This window comes from Arvicanthis niloticus, chromosome 24 (assembly GCF_011762505.2).
Source record: "Arvicanthis niloticus isolate mArvNil1 chromosome 24, mArvNil1.pat.X, whole genome shotgun sequence".
Lineage (NCBI taxonomy): Eukaryota > Metazoa > Chordata > Mammalia > Rodentia > Muridae > Arvicanthis > Arvicanthis niloticus.
In genome coordinates, this window is record NC_133432.1 from 27,611,136 (window position 1) to 27,631,112 (window position 19,977).

Below are 19,977 nucleotides of genomic sequence, written 5' to 3' on the forward strand. Positions count from 1 at the left end.
TCTCTCTCTCTCTCTCTGTGTGTGTGTGTGTGTAAGCTCACTTAAGTGCCCAGTCTTGGGTGTTGATCCTCATTTTTCACCGTGTACTGACACAGAGTGTCTCTGCATATCTCTCTCTCTCCTGCCCCCACTTTTCCCCTCTCCTTCCTCGCCTCAGTTCCTTGATGTCACCCACTACTGTCTCACAAGTTTCTAGAGATTCTTCTAGCGTCTTCTCAGGACTCCTTAGGGTTTAAAGACCCAGGTTACCAGGGCCAGTTTACAAGGGTTGTGTGGATTCAAACTCAGGCCATCACCCTCGCTCCACAAATGTTTTGCCTAGTGACTCATCTCTGCAGCCCTCAGCAGCCCCCCAGTGGGTACTCACTCACCGGGATGAGAGCACCCTGGGTGTCTTTGCAGCCACACTCAACTCTGAGGACACACTTGTCACTGTTCAGCACGTAGCCAGATTGGCAGATGCAACCCTCCTTGCAGGTGGAGGGGGCTTTAGGGCTGATGTCTTTGCAAAGGCCTTCTGGGTCCAAGCAGGAAGGCAGGCAGGAGGGAAGGCAGCTGGTGTACTGGGTGTGGGCCGGGCACTGCAGAGCTGTGAGGAAGGAGAGAGGTTAATGGAGAGGAACAGAGGGGGCCCAGTGTGTCAGATGCTGTTTAAAGAAAAAGATCACTGGGCAGTGGTGGCGCACGCCTTTAATCCCAGCACTCGGGAGGCAGAGGCAGGTGGATTTCTGAGTTCAAGGCCAGCCTGGTCTACAGAGTGAGTTCCAGGACAGCCAGGGCTATACAGAGAAACCCTGTCTTGAAAAAAACAAAAAACAAACAAAAACAAAAAAAAACCAAAACAAACAAACAAACAAAAAAAAAAAAAAGAAGAAGAAAGAAAAGAAAAAGAAAAAAAAAAAGAAAAAGATCAAGCTGGACCAATCAAGAGCAGAGCCTCCTGCCTCGTTCTGTTCTTCATTCAGCAAACATTTATGGAGAATGCTGGCATGCTGAGCACTGAGGCACGAACTAGGAAGATTCCATCTCGTAGTCAATGCAGAAGACTACTGGGAGACTAGCACCGAGAAGACACCCAGCCCAGCAGTGAGCCTGTAGAGTCCCAAGCTCTTTGGGCAGAGCACCAAAATCCTTCTGGGCCCATCCCTGACTTTTCTAGCCACGCCAGCTACCACCACCACCCCAGGCCCAGGGATGGGCCCTTACTGATTTTGGTACAGGTACTGCTGCCATCACCGTTGTCTTTGCAGTAGGTCTCTGGGGGACACTGGAAATCCTGACACTGGATATTGCCTCCCATGCAGGTACAGCTCTGAGTGCAGCCTTTGGAAGTCCAGGTCTTGCCTGCCTGCAGAAGGCAGGTAGTGAGAAGGACGTGGAGCCTGAGGGGGTGCTTAGGCCCAGCTTACGTCCAGGCCTGAAGGGTTTATGTACGCTCTTTCTAACCAGTTTCCACCTCTAAGATGTACAGGAGGGAAGATGTGTTGCTGTGGGCCAGACACTACACAGCTAACTGGCAGACAGATTTTTACTTCCTTAGACCCCTCACTCTGACCCTCTCCACTAACCCCAATTATTTGCTAACACCCCGAGTCTAAGGCTGGAGTTAGATTAGGTAGTAGAGAGCGGATGCAGAAAGAATCCTTTAACAGGAGCCGCTGTATGGCTGTCTTGGAGTACTGGCCTACTGTGTGTCAGGCCCTGAGCTGTCTTCTCATTCCAGGGCCAGCCTCTGAGAATGGGGCATCCCAGGCTGAGAGAAGCAGAGAAAAGGAGACACTGGCCCTCTGTCCCATTTCCCACACCCACTCACCGGAATGGTGCCACCCCGGGCATCTTTACAGCCACATTGAGTTCTGGGCACACATCTGTCCTCACTGAACACAAAGCCACGGTTGCAGAGACATCCCTCCTTGCAGCTGGAGGGGACACTGGGGCTGGTGACCTCACAGCGGTTGGAGCAAGAAGGGAGACAGACGGGAAGGCAGTCTGTGAATTGGCTGTCGGTTGGGCATTGCAGAGCTACAGTGTGGAGGGAGAGTGGTTAGCGGAAAGGGGCAGAGGGGGCCTAAAGTGGCAGGGGTTGGGGGATAGGCTCAATTACAGGGGAGTCTCATTTCCCCACTTTTGTTATTCATTCAGCAAACGGTTTCTAAGCTGTGGAGCCAAGCCATGAGGAGACATAGGAAGATGGAGCTCCCAGCGTAGGAGACTGTGAGAAGCTAACACTGAGAAGAGACTCAACCCAGCCACGGATGTCCAGACCCCCCCCCCCTCCAACTGTGGGACTTCCGATCTCCTACGTCTAAGGTCCAGGGACCAAGGTCCTTCTTGCTCTGCCTCTGACCCCCATCCACGAGCACACTTTCCCTTACGGATTTTCGTGCAGTTAGGGCTGCCACTATCCCCATTCTTGCAGTAGGTCCCTGAGGGACACCGGAAATTCCTGCAGTGGATGGCCCCTGCTGAGCAGGTACAGCTCTGGGTACAGCCTCTGGAGAGCCAAGTCTTGTCTGCCTGCGGATGCCGTGAGAAGAGAAAACACGTGACGACCACGGACCAGTTCTAAAGAGACAGCTTCAAGTCCTGTTTGAAGGACAGTCATCTGCCTTTCCCATCAGAAGGTTCCTCCTCCATTGACTCAACTCAATAGATTAGAAATACATTTTTAATGGCAGGTGGTGCAGTGCCCACAGCCTAGCAGTACAGTGTCTACCTAGAATTTCCCAGTGAAGTAACAGGGGCATAGGGAAACAGCCGAGGGCTGTTTAGAGCTCCCAGTGAAAGCCCGACGTGGCATGTGGCTCAGAGGTAGACTATTTCTTTAGCCTGTACGAGGACCTGACCCATCTTCTCAGGATCATCTCAGGTGGGAGGAGCAGAAAAGAGAAGGTCCCCAACCCCACTTTGTATTTACATATGATTCACGCGTGTATGTGAGTACATGCATGGTTTGAGAACGAGACACCATCCAGGTGTTGGTCCTGACATTCCAGCTTGTGTTGAGACAAAGTCCATCTCTTTGATGTTACACACATTTCTCTACCCATACAGAACTAGTTGCAATTTCAGGGATTCCTCTGTCCCCAGCTCCTGTTTCCTGATAAGAGCCCCGGGATTAGGGGCACAGGCTACCATGCCCAGTTTACATAGATTGTGGGATTAAAAGCTCAGGTCCTCATACTTTCTGAGCAAATATTCTACCCAGTTAGTCATCTCTCTAGCCTCATCAAGCCCATTTCCCAAACACACACACACACAAACACACACACACACACACACACACACACACACACACTCACTGAGATGAGAGCACCCCGCGTGTCCTTGCAGCCACAGAAAATTCTGAGCACACACTTGTCATTATGCATTAGGTAGCCAGGCTGGCACACACAGCCCTCCTTGCAGGTGGAGGGGACTTTAGGTCTGGTGCCTCCACAGAGGCCCTCCGGGTTCACGCATGAGGGTGGACAGGACGGAAGGCAGTTGGTGTAGCTGCTGTGGGCCGGGCACTGCAGAGCTGTAGCAGAGAGGGAAATTACAGTTAGTATGGAGGGCCAGAAGGACCAGAGGAAGCAGAGGCTACAGGAACCATGCTGGGCCGAAAGATAGCACAGTTTGTCTGTCTGTCTGTTTTTCCTTTTGTTATTGATTCAATAAATATTTATTGTTCATGAACTGTGCGTCAGGGCCAGAGAGAACAGTTAAGAATATGGCCATGGGGCTGGAGATATGCTCAGAGGTTAAGAGCACTTGCTTGTCTTCCAGAAGAACTGTGTTTGGTTCCTGGTACCCACAACCACCTGGAAGCTCCAGCTCCAGATCTAATAACAGCCTCTTTGACCCCTGCCAGCCCTCATCCACTCACACATGGAATGTATGCATACAGACATATGCGATTAAGCCTAAATAAAAAGAAATACATTTATTAATTTTAAAAGATGTATCTTTAAATTAGATGAGGCTAATCACTGAGAGACTAGTACTAACTCATCCAGAGTGGGTATTCAGAATTCCTCTCCACTACAACACCTCCTTATCCCTGACTTCTCCCCAAGAGACTAAGCTCCTTCTTGCTCTGCCTCTTGTCTCTCCAGCCATGAGCACACCCGCCTCCACCCTCCGCCATGGCTCCCTTACGGATATTGGTGCAGTTACTGTTGCCATCCTCCATGTCCTTGCAGTAAGCCCTTGGGGGACACTGGAAATTCTGGCACTGGATAGCCCCTCCCATGCAGGTACAGCTCTGGGAACAGCCTCTGGTGATCCAGGTCTTGCCTTCCTGCAAAAGTCACGGGGAGAGAAAGCAAGTGACAAGGCAGGTGCTGGTCCTAGGTAACTCTTGCCTCCTATGAAGAGCTTCGTATGTACCAGCAGCAGGTTCCATCCCACTAAAACATTGATGGAAAGCATTCAAGGGGAAAATACATCACGGGCTGTGAGCATATCTCAGTCCAGGAAGGGGCTGGTCTGTTGCTCACTGGTAGATCTGAGATCTAGAGTTGTCTATTGGGTACGTGGGAGTATAGCTCAGATGCAGAACCTCTGTCTAGAATCCTCCACTACTAGTACGGGCTAGTAGTGGCTTATGGGTAGAGATGAGGCCTAGAATCCTTCAATGGAAACCTGGGATTGTAATTCAAATTGAGAACTTTTACCTAGACTCCTTTAAGAGTATCTGGGGCATGACTTAGTGGTAGAGCAATTGCCTAGCATCCGTTACCGTAGGACTGAGAGCATGGGTCAGTTTTAGAGCCTCTGGCTAGCATCTTCTAGAGAGGGGCTTAGGGCATTGGCTCAGCAGTAGAGCACTTGCCTGGCAAGTTCCAGGAAAGACCAACTTCATATTACAGGAGCAGCCGTGAATGACCACCCAGTCCCACTTTAAAAAAACAAAAACAAAAACAAAACAGTCTTTGTGAGTGTGTATTTGTGGGACTGTATGAGTATGAACACATGTACATGTGGTGGTCAAAGGACGATCTCACGTGCTGGTCCTCTTTTTGTATTCTTGTACTCAGCAGTCTCTTCTCAAGCCCCACCCCACCGTGGTTGCCTCTTTTTACGGCTACTCACACAGGAATAGCTAGTCACAAGGTTTCTAGGAAGTATCCACCTCCTATCTCTTAGCAGGAGCCCTGGGATTAAAGACACACACCACCGAGGCTTACATTGGCCATACAGATTCACATTCCAGCCCTCACACTGCGGTGAGGGGGCAAACATTTCACCCACTGAGCCCCCATCAACCCCCCTCCCCTTGAGATGCCCACTCACTGGGATGAGAGCACCCTGGGCATCTTTGCAGCCACACTGATTTCTGAGTATACACTTGTCATTATGCAGCACGTAGCCAGACTGACAGACGCAGCCTTCCTTGCAGGAGGAGGGGGCTTTGGGGCTGGATTCCTCACAGTGGACATCCATGTTAGAGCAGGAAGGCTGACAAGAAGGAAGGCAGTTGGTGAAGTTGCTGTTGGCCGGGCACTGCAGAGCTGTGGAGGAGAGAGGTTGAGGTAAGGGGAGAGGAACACGGGTCAGAGCAAGCAGGGGCTACACGTACAATACTAGAACGCCCAAGCGAGTCTAGAGACTCCCCTCCTTTCGTTATCCATTCATCACATATTTAGTCATCCAGAGCTTTGTGCCCAGCTTCAAGGAAAGAAAGACTGGATCACTTGGGGATGAGAGATGGCCCGGCAGTTACGAGTGCTTGCTGTTCTTGCAGAGGAACTGAGCGGGGCTCGTCTCACCCAGATTGGGCTGCTCACAGTCTCCGGGGCATTCGGCCCTCTCTTCTGGCTGCCATGCTCACTGCCCTCATGTGGATATACCCACCCACAGACATATACTAACACATGAAGTTTAAAGTAAAAAGTAAAGATGAATGGCTCTCCCAAGCTAACGTGAGGACTAACCATTGTGACACTAACAGCGAGAAGGGACCCAGCTGAGTCGAAGGGTCCCCAAAGCCCTCCTCACTCTGAGGCCTGGGAACCAGGCTCCACCTTGCTCTGCCTCTGGGCTCTGCAGCCAGATGCATACTTTCTCCACCTCTCCCATGGCTCCCTTACGGATATTGGTGCAGTTACTGTTGCCATCCTCGATGTCCTTGCAGTAAGTCTCTGAGGGACACTGAAATTTCCTGCACTGGATGGCTCCTCCCATGCAGGTACAGGTCTGAGTACAGCCTCTGTTGATCCAGGTCTTATCTGCCTGTGGAAGCCAAGGGGAGAGGAAAGGAGTCAGGACAGAGGGACTGGTTAGAGGGAAACAGCCTTGACTCCCCTCTCAAGGGCGGACTTCTGCCATCCCTACCAACTGGTTCCACATCCACTGAGGAACCCAAGCATGGTTAGAAAAGATTTGGGGAGAAAAGGATGCCTCTGGGATTGTGGACATAGCTCAATAGTATGAGTCTTTCAGTAAGTGGCTGAGGTGTGGCTCACTGGTAGAACTGAGGCAGGGGACTCTCCCTTGGTGCTGGGAAGCACAGCTCAGATGCAGAACCTATGACTAGAACCATCATCATCTATGAGTGGCAGGTATTTGTGAGGGGCTCAGGAGGCTCTGGCTTAGAGATAGACCATTTGCCTAGACTGGTCTAAGGAAGTCTAGGGGCATGACTCTGTAGTACAAAATTGTCTTGTATCCTCCAGTGAGAGGCGCGCGGGGGGGGGGGTATGGCTCAGTTGTAGAAAACTTGTAAGGATCTCTAAGAGGGTTTGGGTGTTGCTTAGCGGTAGAGAATCACTGATACAAGGATAGAGACCTTGCTCACTGGTATGGCAGCTGCCAAGAATCCAGAGTGAGGTGGTAGAAGGGGGGCTGAGAAGAAGCACCTAGGCACAGAATCCTCAGTAAGGACCAGGAAGTCTATTGAAGTGTTAAAGCCCCAGACCAGATCTCCAGAGAGGGACTGGGGTGTGTCTCAGCAGCAGAACATTGGTTTATCATGTTCCAGGACATCACCAACCTTTACATAATAGGACCAGCCATATAGACAGGTAGAAGAAAGCACAAGGAAGGAGAAAGTGGTACCCGACTATACTGGCTGGTTTTGTGTATCAACTTGACTTAAGCCAGAGGCATCAGAAAGGAAGGGGCCTCAGTTAAGGAAAAGCCTCCATGAGATCCAGCTGTAAGGCATTTTCCCAATTAGTGATCAGTGGGGGAGGGCCCAGACCGTTGAGGGTGGGCTGGTGGGCCTAGGTTCTATAACAAAGCAGGCTGAGCAAGCCGTGTGAGGCAAGTCAGTAAGTGGCACTCTTCGTGGTTTCTAAGTCAGCTCCTGCCTCCAAGTTCCTGCCCTGCTTGAGTTCCTGTCTTGACTTCTCCCATGATGATGGGCTACGGTGATGGCCTCTGCTCTGGAAGTCTAGGTCAAATAAACCCCTTCCTCCCTAACTTGCATTTTGGTCATGGTGCTTCATTGCAGCAGTAGAAACCCTCACTAAGACACCAATCCCGCCTTAAAAAAAAAAGCTTTAGAGAGGTGTGAGGGACACACATATATGTGTGGTGGTCAGAAGGCAGTCTCGAGTGTTGGTTCTCATCTTCCACTTGTATTGAGACAGTCCTTTTTTTCCCGTCTTCCATTCCTTTGTCCTCCCTCATCACGGTCTCTCTCTCCTCTTTGCTGTTGTCCTTCACCCCTGCCCATACACTAGCTAGCTCTCGTGTTTCTAGGGACTCTCCTGTCCCCGCCTCCCATCTCCTAGTAGGATCCCTGGAATTAGACACACACGATGTACAACACCAAGACTGGTTGCACAGATTCAAACTCACGTCCTCACACTAGGGCAGGCAAACATTTCACCCACTGCGCTCTCTCCGTACGCCCCAGCATCCCACTCTCCACGCCCACTCACGGGGATGAGAACACCCTGGGCGTCTTTGCAGCCACACTCGACTCTGGGCACACACTTGTTGTTAAGCAGCACGTAGTCAGGTTGACAGACACAGCCCTCCTTGCAGGTGGAGGAGTCTTTGGTGGTGGAGCCCTCACAGTGGCCTTCCGGGTCCAAGCAGGAAGGTGGACACGGAGGTAGGCAGTTGGTAAAGCTGCTGTTGGCTGGGCACTGCAGAGCTGGGGGGTAGAGGGAGTGAGGTCAGGGGAGAGGAACACAGGGGCAAAGCGAGCTCCAGAGACCAGGCTAGCAGAATGCTTAAGAGAGTGTGGGGCTTTTTCTCCCATTTGTTATTCATTCAGCCAACATTTATTGAATGTGGACTTTTTGTGCCAAGCCCTAAGGAAAGAAAGAAAGAAAGAAAGAAAGAGAAAAGAAAAGAAAAGAAAGGAAGGAAGGAAGAAAGGATGGATGGATCTCTTGTGGCTGGAGAGGTGGCTCAGCAATTAAGCAGACTTTCTGTTCTCGGGGTGGACTTAAGTTTGGCCTGCTCAAAAATCCCACGTAACTCCAGCTCCAGGGCATCCATCTGACGTCCTCTGGTGGCTTCTGCATGCCCTGACGCAGGTGCACATACCCATCCATATACAGACGCACCATTAGACATGGAATTAAAAATAAAATGTTTAAAGGGAAGAATGTACCTTTTGAGTTAATGTGGAGACTCACAGCTGAAGACCAATAGAGAGAAGGAACCCAGCCCAGCCATGGATACCCACAATCCATTCCCACTGTGATGAGCACACCCTATCCATATCCCCCGTGGCTCTCTTACTGATTGTGGCACAGCTACTGTTGTCATCCTTCGTGTCTTTGCAGTAAGTCCCCGAGGGACAGTGATATTTCTGGCACTGGATGGCCCCTCCCTTGCAGGTGCAGCTCTGGGTACAGCCTCTGTTGATCCAGGCCTTACCTGCCTGCAGATGTCAAGGAGAAGGAAGTGGGGGCATAGGGCAGGTTAGAGAAGGACAGCCTTGCCTCCCGCCCGAGGAGGCTAGTTACCTTTGCCCTCCTTGTCTGCAGGTTCTATGTGTACCCATTTAGCCAGCTATGGATGGAAGGTATTCGGGGAGAGGGGGTGGGGAATGCATTGAAGGTTGTGGGCATAGCTCAGCGGTATAGTACATGCCTAGAATCCTCCAGTGAGGCGCTAAGGGCATAACAGTGAAAGGCTTCAGCCCTAGAGTCCTCAACTGCGGGTCTGGGTGCGTAGAACCTTTGCCTAGAATCTTCAGTGATAGTTGGTAAGGAAGGTAACTGCCAGGTTGTGGCTTAGAAGTGGATCACTTGCCCAGAATCCTCCAGTAGAATCTGGGGGTGTGACTTAGGCCAGAATCCCCCAATAGAATTTGGGGGTGTGGCTTAAGACCGGCTGTCCAGAATTCCCCAGGGGAATGGGGGGTGTGTGGCTTAGAATAATACTTGCTAGAATCCTTCAATAGAATATGGGAGTGTGGCTTAGAGGTAGAACACCTGTCCAGAGTCCTCCAAGAGGGTCTGGGGGTGTGGCTTAGAAATAGAACATCTGGCAGAATATTCTAAGAGGGTCTGAGGGTGTGGCTTAGAGGGAGAGAGGGCTGGGAGTACTGTTCAGAGCAATTGACTAGAGTCTCCTAAGAGGGGCCGAGGTCATGGCATGTTCTAGAACCTAATCAACCTTTATACTACAAGACTACTAGACAGGAGCATCCCAGGTGGAGAAGCAGAGGAATGAAAAAGTGGCCCTCAACCTCCCTTTTGACGAAAAGAGAATGTTTATGGGGGTGGGGAGCAGAAACGTATATATTTTTGGAGGTCAGAGAACAATCTGGAATATTGGTCCTCAGCTTTTACTTTGTACAAACACTCCCTCCCTCCCTCCCTCCCTCCCTCCCTCCCCTCTCTCCTTTCCTCCCATTCCCCCCCACCTCTTTACTGTTATCATTCACTCCTACCTACACACGTCCAGAGATTACCCTCCCTGCTTCCCAGCTCCCAGCATCAGGCCTGGATTACAGACACACACCACCAAGGCTTGCATTGATCAGATAGATTCAAATTCAGGTCCTCACATTAGGGGCTGAGCAAACAATTCCCCCTCCCAGCTCTCTTCAGCAAATGTTTCACACACCGGGCCACTTCCCATCCCCCAGCATCCCACTTTCCACACCCACTCACGGGGATGAGAACACCCTGGGCATCTTTGCATCCACACTCGATTCTGGGCACACACTTGTCTTCACTCAGCACGTAGTCAGGTTCACAGACACAGCCCTCCTTGCAGGTGGAGGGGGCTTTGGTACTGGAACCCTCACAGTGGCCACCATGGTCCGAGCAGGAAGGCTGACAGGGGGGAAGGCAGTTGGTGTAGTGGCTGTGGGCCGGGCACTTCAGAGCTAGGGGGTAGAGGGAAGCTAGGATTAGAGGAGATGACCTAGAAGGTTCAAGTGAGCAAGCTACAGAACCCAGACCAGGGGTCGGAGAGGTGGCTCAGCCTTTAAGATTGCTTGCTGCTCTTACATGAGGCTTGAATTCAGCATCCATGTAAGGTGGCTCAATACCTCATAGAACCCCACCTTCAGGACCTCAGCCTTCCTTCTGGCCTCCATATGCTCTACACTCACGTGCACACACACACACACACAAGCACAGCACTATCCGTGCACCAAAAGCACCTTTTAAAAAGGATGCGGTCCTTCGCTCCGTTTGGAGACTAACAATCTACAGCCTAACAGTGATCCAGCTCACACTCCCTCCCCACAGTGGTACCCCCCCCCCCAATCCCAGATCCTAGCTGCTCAGAGGACTGAGGTCCTCCTTCCCTTTCTGATATCTCCAGCCACGAGCACACCCTCCCCGCCCTCCGCCATGGCCCCCTTACTGATATTGGTGCAGTTACTGTTGCCATCCTCGATGTCCTCACAGTAAGTCTCTGAGGGACACTGGAAATTCTTGCACTGGATGGCCCCTCCCTTGCAGGTGCAGCTCTGGGTACAGCCTCTGTTGATCCAGGCCTTATCTGCCTGCAGAAGCCAAGGGGAGAGGAAGAGAGTCAGGACAGTGGGACTGGTTAGAGGGAAAGAGCCTCACCTCTTGTTTGAAGGGCTAACCTTTGCCCTCCCTATAAATAAACGCCACGGCTATCCTAAACACGGGAGGAAGAGATTTGGGGGAAACACATCTGGGGCTGTGGACATAGCTTAGTGGTCTAGAGCATGCCTAGAACCCTGCACTGAGGAGTTGAAGGTGTGGCCCGGGTCAGAGCTTAAGCCTAGCTTTCCATTGGTGGCTTGGGAATAGGGCTCAGATACAGAAAGCTGTAGAACACTTGCCTAGAACCCTCGAAGAGGGTATAGGAGATTGCTTAACAGGTAGAGCAGTTGGCTACAACTCTCCAGTGAGGGGCTAGGGGCCTGGCTCATTATAAAGAATCTGCTAGGGTTCCCCAGTGAGGGTGGGAAATGTGGTTCAGTGGCAGACCTCAGTCCTCAAGTGAGTGCTAGGTCACAGAACCTAGTCTCATATCCCTGGGAGGGGCCAGGAGCATGGCTCAGCAGAGGAACACTGGCCTAATATGGTCTGGGACTTCTTCTTCTCCTTCTTCTTCTTCTTCTTCTTCTTCTTCTTCTTCTTCTTCTTCTTCTTCTTCTTCTTCTTCTTCTTCTTCTTCTTCTTCTTTTTTCTTTTCTTTTCTTTTCTTTTCTTTTCTTTTTTTTTTTTTTTTTTTTTTTTTTGAGATGGGGTTTTTCTGTGTAGCCCTGGTTGTCCTGGAACTCACTGTGTAGACCAGGCTGGCCACAACTCAGAGATGCACTTACTTCTGCCTCCTGATTGCTGGATTAAAGGAGTGCACCACTTTCTAACCTTTATCCATTCAGATAGCAGCATCCCAAGTAGAGCGAAGCAGAAGAGAGGGGCTCATTTTCTTGTTTGTTTTTGTTTTGAGACAGGATCTCACTTTGTAGCCCTGCCTATCCTGGAACTCAGTTTGTACACCTAGCTGGTCTCAAACTCACAGAGATCTACTGTCTGTGTGTCTGTGTGTCTGTGCCTGTGCCTGTGTATCTGTGTCTATGTGTCTGTGCCTGTGTGTCTGTGCCTGTGCCTGCGTGTCTGTGTCTGTGCCTGTGCCTGTGCCTGTGTGTCTGTGTCTGTTTGTCTGTGTGTCTGTGTCTGTGTCTGTGTCTGTGTGTCTGTTGTCTGTGTATCTGTGTGTTTGTGCCTTTGTCTGTGCCTATGTCTGTGTCTGTTCCTCTGCCTCTGCCTCCTGAGTGCTGGGCTTAAAGAAATGTGCCACCATATGTAACAGTTGTGTAGCTTGGTCTTCATGTGCGACTCCTAACAGAGGGAGCGGGGCTGTCTCTGACCCCGTCGCCTGCCTTCCGCACCCTTTCCTGCTACTGGGCTGCTCACCCAGCCTCAAAAGAAGATGCACCTAGTCTTACTGCAACTTGATATGCTAAGGCTGATTGACACCTATGGGAGGCCTCCCCTTTTCTGAAGAGAAAGGGAGGAGGAGTGGATGGGGAAGGGGAGAGGAGGGGGAGAGAACTGAGAGGAGAGGAGGGAGGGGAAGCTACGGTCTGGATGTAAAGGAAATAAACAAATGAACTTAAAAAAGAAAAAGAAATGTGCTGCCGTGCCCAGTATAATACTAGTTTTTAGAACAAACATGTGTGTGTACATGTACATGCATGTGTGTATGTGAACACATGTATGTATATGTGTGTGCATATACATGTCTGTGTTTTCTTTGGCATGCCTGTAAATAGGAATCTATATATCTGTAGAAGCCAGAGGAAGACCTCAGGGTGTTGGTCTTCACCTTCTACCTTCTATTGAGGTGGCGCTCATCCCCCCTCCCTCTTCTGTTCTGTTTTTCACTGCTGCCCCTACAAGACTACCTAGCCCTGAGGTTTCTGGGAATTCTCCTGCCCCTGTCCCCCATATCCCAATAGGAACCCCTGGAATTAGAGACAGACTGACATCGTTTCCATAGGTCGTAGGAATCCAAGCTCAGGTTCGCAGACTTGCACAGCAAAGGTCTTCACACTGAGCCATTTCCCAGCCCCCACCAAGCCCGCTCTCCACGCCCACTCACGGGGATGAGAACACCCTGGGCATCTTTGCAGCCACACTCAATTCTGGGCACACACTTGTCATCACTCAGCACGTAGTCAGGTTCACAGACACAGCCCTCCTTGCAGGTGGAGGGGGATGTGGGGCTGATACCCCTACAGAGGCTGTCTGGGTCCGAGCAGGAAGGTGGGCAGGAGGGAAGGCAGTTGGTGTAGAGGCTGTGGGCCGGGCACTGCACAGCTGTGGGGTGGAGAGAGAGCGGGGTAAGTGGAGAGGCCCAGAGAGGGTTTAAGGAAGCAGGTGCTATAAAAACAGGAGAAGATAAAATGTTCAAGAGAACTTAAAGGTAGGTTTTTAGGTTTTTTTCTCCAAAAACATTTACTGACCACAGGCTGTGTGCCAATCCCCTAGGAGAGAAAGTAAGTAGAATGGGTCTTCTAAGTTATTATGGGGTGGTAAAACCCCGTGAGGAAACCAAGAACAAGAAAGTACTCAGCCCAAAAATTGGTCCCCAGAATCTCTCCTCACTGTGTTACCTTCTACCCCTGACCTCTCAGGTCCAGGGGACTGAGCTCCTTCTTGCCGTGCCCCCAATCTCTCCAGCCATGAGCAGCCCCCCCTCTTTCCTGTGGTCCTCTTACTGATTTTGGTGCAGTTGCTAGTGTCATCCTCGATGTCCTTGCAGTAGGTCCCTGAGGGACACTGAAAATTCCTGCAGTGGATGGTCCCTGTCACACAGGTACAGATTTGTGTGCAGTCTTTGTTGATCCAGGTCTTGTCTGCCTACAGAAGCCACAGGAATTGAAAATGGAGCAGAGGCAGAGGTCTGGTTAGAGGTCGTCACCCTCAGCTCTCTCAAGTGTTGACCTTTGCCCTTCGTGTCTGCCGGCTTCACATCTATTCAGTCAACCAATTATTAGTGGAAAATTGGGGCGGGGAGCTGTGTGACTGGTAGAGCACCTGCCTAGAAGCCCCCATCAAAGTGCTTATAGGGTGACTCTGTGGTATCAGTCAGGCCTCCAGTCTTCCCTTGGTGGCCTGGGGCACAGAGCAGTTGACACAGCTTCTGACTACATATGTCTTGGCTGTGGAGGCTCAGCTAGAGAGCACTCATCTAGTATGTTCCAGAACCTGATCAGCCTTCACACTCCAGAGGCAGCCATGTCCACGGACAGGCACATCCCCGGCGCATAGGCAGAAGAAAAGAGAAAATTGCCCCAACCGCACTTTTCCAAACGATCTTTGTGTGCGGGTGGGTGCGTTTATGTGTGTGTAGATGTCAAAGGGTAATCCTCCTCACCTTCCACTTCATATTGAGATAGCATTCTCTCTCTCTCCCTCTCTCTCTATCTCTCTCCCTCCCTCCCTTTCCCCCTCCCCCCATTTTTGCTGCTATTCTTCTCCACTGAGCACACAGCACTAGCTAGCCTCTCAAGTTTCTAGGGATTCTCCTGTCTCTACCTCCCTTCTCCCAGTAGGAGCCCTGGATTAGCACAGGCTACCCAGCCAGTTCACATGCATTGCATAGATTCAAATGCAGGTCTGCATTCTTTCGCTGCATATACCTTACCCATTGAGCCATCTCCCCAGTGGCCCCCCACCCCACATCCCACTCTCCACACCCACTCACGGGGATGAGAACACCCTGGGCGTCTTTGCAGCCACACTCGATTCTGGGCACACACTTGTTGTTAAGCAGCACGTAGTCAGGTTGACAGACACAGCCCTCCTTGCAGGTGGAGGAGTCTTTGGTGGTGGAGCCCTCACAGTGGCCTTCCGGGTCCAAGCAGGAGGGTAGACAAGGAGGTAGGCAGTTGGTGAAGCTGCTGTGGGCCGGGCACTGCAGAGCTGGTGGGTAGAGGGAAAGCTGGGTTAGTGGAGACAATTGGAGGGGCTCAGGATGCAGTAGCTATGGAAACCAGGTGTGGCTGAACGGCCAATGGAGCTCTGAGGGTTTTCCCCCTTGTTTTATCCATTCAGCAAACATTTACTGAGCATGAGATGTGTGCTAAGCTCCAAGGAATGAAGTTATAAAATGGCTCTCCCAGTTCGTCATGGGATCCTAACCATGGAGAGACAAATGCTGAGAAGGGACCAGATGAGTTGTGGGGTCCCAGAATCTCTCTCCTCTATCCCTGACCTCACAGGCCTGGGGACCTAATCTTCTCATCCTGCCTGCCTTTAGTCATGAGCATGCCAGCCCCACCTTCCCCCAGGTGGCCCCCTTACTCGTATTTGCACAGTTACTGGTGCCATCCTCAATGTCCTGGCAGTAAGTCCCCGAGGGACACTGGAAACTCTGGCACTGAATGACCCCTTCCATGCAGTTACAGCTCTGGGAACAGCCTCTGGAGGTCCAGTTCTTGCCTGCCTGAGAAGATGAGGAAGAACAGGCTGGTTTGAGGAACGCAGCCACACCCACGGTCTGAAGGGCTTCGGTCTGCCCTCTCTATTTGTAGATCTACTGTGTCAATCACCCACAGGTGGAAAAAAAAAGAGAAAAAAGAAAACCACTACATCTGGTCAGGATGTGGGGGCACACGCCTTTGGTCCAAGCACTCAGGAAGCAGAAGCAGGAGGACCTCTGTAAGGTCAAGGTCAGCCAGGGCTACACTGTGGGATCCTGTCTAAAACAACAAAAACAAGCAAATGACTAAATGCTGCACCAGGAGCTGGGTACAGCGCTTGCCTGCAATCTTCCTGTGAGAGTGCCTCCTTACTGAAGCGAACGGCTTGCCACTGTTAGAGCCGAGGCCTAGAATCTTCCAATGGAAGTCTGGTATGTAGCTTAGCCACAAAGCCCCAGAGTTGGACCCAACTGATAGGCAAGGGTGGGAGGGGTGGGGTATGTACTAGAGGTAAAAGACCTGTCCAGAATCCCCTAGTAAAGGGCTTGGGGTGTGGCTCATAGGTAGAGGGCCTGCCTAGTCTATGACAGGCCCTGACCAACCAAGGAGCGACATCCTGGTTGGAGAGAAGCAGAGGAAACTAGAAAGTGGCCACTAAAAAACCCATTTTAAAAAAATACATACATATATCATTCATACATACATACATACATACATACATATGCTGCTCTCCACAAGACTAGTTAGTTCCCATGACTTCCTGGAGATCCACCTGTACTCACCTACCAGGAGCACTGTGACTACAGAACCACTACAATAGCTTTTGTGGGTTGTGGTTATTTGAACCCAGGTCCTCATAGTCACACTATGATTGGTGACCATTCTTGGTTGTCAACTTGATTACATCTGGAATGAACTAAAACCCAAACGACTGGGCACACCTATGAGTGATTTCCTTTCTTAATCAAATCATTTGAAGAGGAAAGATCCAGTTCTTCTTCTTCTTCTTCTTCTTCTTCTTCTTCTTCTTCTTCTTCTTCTTCTTCTTCTTCTTCTTCTTCTTCTTCTTTTTTTAAAAAGATTTATTTATTTTAATGTATGTGGGTACACTGTCATTGTCTTCAAACACACCAGAAGAGGGCATCAGACCCCATTACAGATGGTTGTGAGCCACCATGTGGTTGCTGGGAATTGAACTCAGGACCTCGGGAAGAGCAGTCAGTGCTCTTAACTGCTGAGCCATCTCTCCAGCCCCCAAAGACCCATTTCTAATCTGGATCTTTGAGATGAGAAGATTTACCTTTAATATGCACCTTGTGTTGGCAGCCTACACAAGGGACACAGAAGAAGGGAGCTTTCTCTTTCTTTGTGTGTGTGTTCTCTCTAGCAAGTCCATTCCTTCACTGGCATTAAAGCCTACTTCTTTGAGATTCCAGCATATACTAAAGACCAGTATATGCCTGAGAGATCCAGCCTCATGGACCTTCCATTCATAGGCAGCCATTGCTGGATTAGGTGGACCACAGCATGTAAGTCATTCTAATACATTTCCTTTCTATATATAGACATCCCATATGCCCTGTTACTCTAGAGAACCCTGATTAATACACACAAGAGACTGACCCACTAAGCACTCTCAAACCCACTTTCTATATCAACTCACAGGGATGAAGCCACCCTGGGTGTCTTGGCAGCCACACTCAATTCTGAGCACACACTTGTCATTATGCAGCACGTAGCCAGGCTGGCACACGCAGCCCTCCTTGCAGTTAGAGTGGGCTTCGGCGCTGATGCCCTCGCAGTGGCCATCGGGGTCAGAGCAGGAAGGATGACAGGGGGGAAGGCAGTCTGTGAGCTGGCTGTGGGCCGGGCACTGCAGAGCTATGGGGTCGATGGGGATGGCGTTAGCGGAGAGAGTAAAGGGAGATAAAATACAGAAACCCAGCAGGGTAGAATAACTGAGAAATCTTGGGGCTGCCCCTTCCCTTCATTGTGCATTCAGCAAATGTGTCCTGACAGTATGCCAAGGCATAGAGAAGAAAGGAGGAAAAGTGTGGGAGAGAAACCATCTAGAAACTGATAGTGAGAACAGACCTAACTCAACATGCGTACCAGAGGCTTTTCTGACCAGGATAGCTCTTAGCCCTGAGCTTTAGGCCCAGAGGGCCCAGATCCTTCTTGCCCTGGCTCTGACTTTTCCCGCCTTGAGCGCACCCTCCCCACCTTGCCCACGGCTCCCTTACAGATGTTGGCACAGTTACTGTCTCCATCACTGCTGTTGTTGCAGTAAGTCCCTGGGGGACACTGGAAATCCTGGCACCTCATGGTTCCTTGTATGCAGGTACAGCTCTGGGTGCAGTCTTTGGATAGCCAAGTCTTGCCTGCCTACAGAAGACACGGGATAAGAAAGGACATGGAGACAGAGGGGATGCTTTCGAGAATCAGGCCTGAAGAGCTTACGTATGCTCGCCCTACGTTTGAGTTCCATATCTATTCAGTCAACCAAGCACCAGTAGAAAAATATCTGTGTGTGTATGTGTCTGTGTGTGTGTGTGTGTGTGTGTGTCTGTGTGTCTGTGTGTGTCTGTGTTTTAAACAGCATCTGGGGCTGTAGGTATGGTACAGAGACAAACATCCTGTGTGGAATTCCCCAGTGACCGTCTTGGGGTGTGGCTCAACAGTGCATTGCTTGCCTAGATCACATCAGACAAGGAGTGCTGCATGGTTCAGAGTTAGAAGGCTTGCCTAGAATCCTGGAGTGATACGCCGGGGCAAGACTCATCCGTAGAACATGTGCCTGCTGTGTACTGGGTCCTAAGTAGTCTTCACATTCCAGAGACAGCCATACAGACAGGAGCATCCCAAGCAGAGACAAGCAGACAGAAGGAGGAAGGGGACCCCAAACCTACTCTCCACACCCACTCACTAAGATGAAGGCACGCTGGGTGTCTTTGCAGGCACACTCAATTCTGGGTACACACTTGTCGTTGTCAAGCACAAAACCAGGGTGGCAGAGGCAGCCTTCTTTGCAAGTGGAAGGGACATTGGGGCTGGTGCCCTCACAGTGGCCGTCTGGGTCTGAGCAGGTAGGAGGACACGGGGGAAGGCAGTTGGTGTAGACGCTGTGGGCCGGGCACTGCACACCTATGGGGGAGGAGGAGAGACAGGTTCCTGGAGAGGTCCAGAGGGGCCTGAGGAAGCAGAAACTACAGAAAGCAGGCTGGGCTGAGCAATAAGAAACTGAGAGTATGTTCACTGTTTGTTATTCCCCCCAGCAACTATTAACCAAGTGTGTACTCGTGTCATGCACTTAGAAAAGAAGAAGATGGATCTCCCAAGGGAATGGACAAGACTAACTTGAATTGAATTAAGAGAGTTAAATTGAAAAGGAGCCCAGCCCAGCCATGCATCCCAGAATCCCTCTCTACTGTAGTATCTCCTCTTAGGCCAGGAGACTAAAAGACCTTCTTGTCTTGCCACGGGTCCCTCCAGACATGAGCATACACCCTCTCTACCTTCCCCCATGGCTCCCTTACTTATTTTGACACAGTTACTGCTGCCATCTTTGTTGTCCTGGCACTGAGCTCCTGAGGGACACCGGAAATTCTGGCACTCAACAGTCCCTCCAATGCAGACACAGTTCTGGGTACAGCTATTGGAGATCCAGCTCTTGCCTTCCTGCAGAAGCCATGTGAAGGGAAATACAGTAAGCAGGGAGAGATGCTTTTGGAGCGGCAGCCTCCCTTCCTGTTGAGGGACTTACATTTGCCCTGTCTGTCTGCAGGTTTCACCTCTACTGAGTCAATAAACCACAGATGGAAAAATAATTACATCTGAGGCTGGAGGTGGGGTTCAGGAAAGAGCTCCCGTATACAGTCCCCCCACCAAGTGACTGGGGACATAGTGCAGAGATAGCACACCATCACCACTGTAGCCTGTGCCAGGCCCTGAACAATTTCCATACTCCAGGGCCATTGGTCCAGACAAGTTCATTCCAGACTGAGAGAAGCAATGGAAAGGAGAAAGTGACCCCCCCCCCATCCTACTTTCTCATCCCACTCACCGGGACGAAAACACCTTGAGTATCTTTGCAGCCACAATGAGCTCTGAGCACACACTTGTCATTATTCAGCACATAGTCAGGTTGACAGATGCAGCCCTCCTTGCAGGTGGCAGGGACTTTGTGGCCAGAGCCCTCACAGCGGCTGTCCGGGTCCAAGCAGGAAGGCAGACAGGAGGGAAGGCAGTTTGTGTAGTGACTGTGAGCTGGGCACTCCAGAGCTACGGATCAGAGGGAGACTGGCATCAGTTACAAGGGCCAGAAGGGGTCCAAGGAAGGAAAGGCTGCAGAAACCAGGGTGGGTTTAGTCAGCAGAACCTGTCTTCCATTTTATTAGTATTTATTCAACATTAGCTGAGTATGGGCTATGTGCATAGCCCTGAAGAAATAAATGAGAAAGTAAACAAACATACAAACAAATAAGGTTCTTTTAAATTAATGTGGGAAACTTTTCCAGGTCAGCCAGTAATAGCAAAGTAACCTCCATGTCCACAGTTGGTAAACATACAGTTGAGTCCTAGGTATAAGGCGGCCATGGGACAATGAGGGAAACTGTCAAGAATTTAAAATGGTCTTTAAGGGAAAGAGCTGAGTGGTGCCT

The 19,977-nt window shown here is 50.7% G+C and overlaps 1 protein-coding gene across 1 annotated transcript in view; it reads right to left on the minus strand.

The window, feature by feature from the left end:
- The window catches only part of Zan (zonadhesin), a 92,032-nt gene that overhangs the window by 33,834 nt on the left and 38,221 nt on the right, over nt 1–19,977 (minus strand). The window contains exons 27-47 of the mRNA XM_076923298.1: nt 19,380–19,597; nt 18,853–18,994; nt 18,243–18,460; nt 17,560–17,701; nt 16,980–17,197; nt 15,198–15,339; nt 14,599–14,816; nt 13,610–13,751; nt 12,991–13,208; nt 10,771–10,912; nt 10,068–10,285; nt 8,686–8,827; nt 7,872–8,089; nt 6,075–6,216; nt 5,278–5,495; nt 4,141–4,282; nt 3,303–3,520; nt 2,376–2,517; nt 1,814–2,022; nt 1,207–1,348; nt 372–589 (exon numbers count right to left, since the gene is read on the minus strand). Of these exons, the coding sequence (XP_076779413.1) occupies nt 372–589; nt 1,207–1,348; nt 1,814–2,022; nt 2,376–2,517; nt 3,303–3,520; nt 4,141–4,282; nt 5,278–5,495; nt 6,075–6,216; nt 7,872–8,089; nt 8,686–8,827; nt 10,068–10,285; nt 10,771–10,912; nt 12,991–13,208; nt 13,610–13,751; nt 14,599–14,816; nt 15,198–15,339; nt 16,980–17,197; nt 17,560–17,701; nt 18,243–18,460; nt 18,853–18,994; nt 19,380–19,597 (3,809 nt within the window). The remainder of the gene's footprint in view (nt 1–371; nt 590–1,206; nt 1,349–1,813; nt 2,023–2,375; nt 2,518–3,302; nt 3,521–4,140; nt 4,283–5,277; nt 5,496–6,074; nt 6,217–7,871; nt 8,090–8,685; nt 8,828–10,067; nt 10,286–10,770; nt 10,913–12,990; nt 13,209–13,609; nt 13,752–14,598; nt 14,817–15,197; nt 15,340–16,979; nt 17,198–17,559; nt 17,702–18,242; nt 18,461–18,852; nt 18,995–19,379; nt 19,598–19,977) is intronic.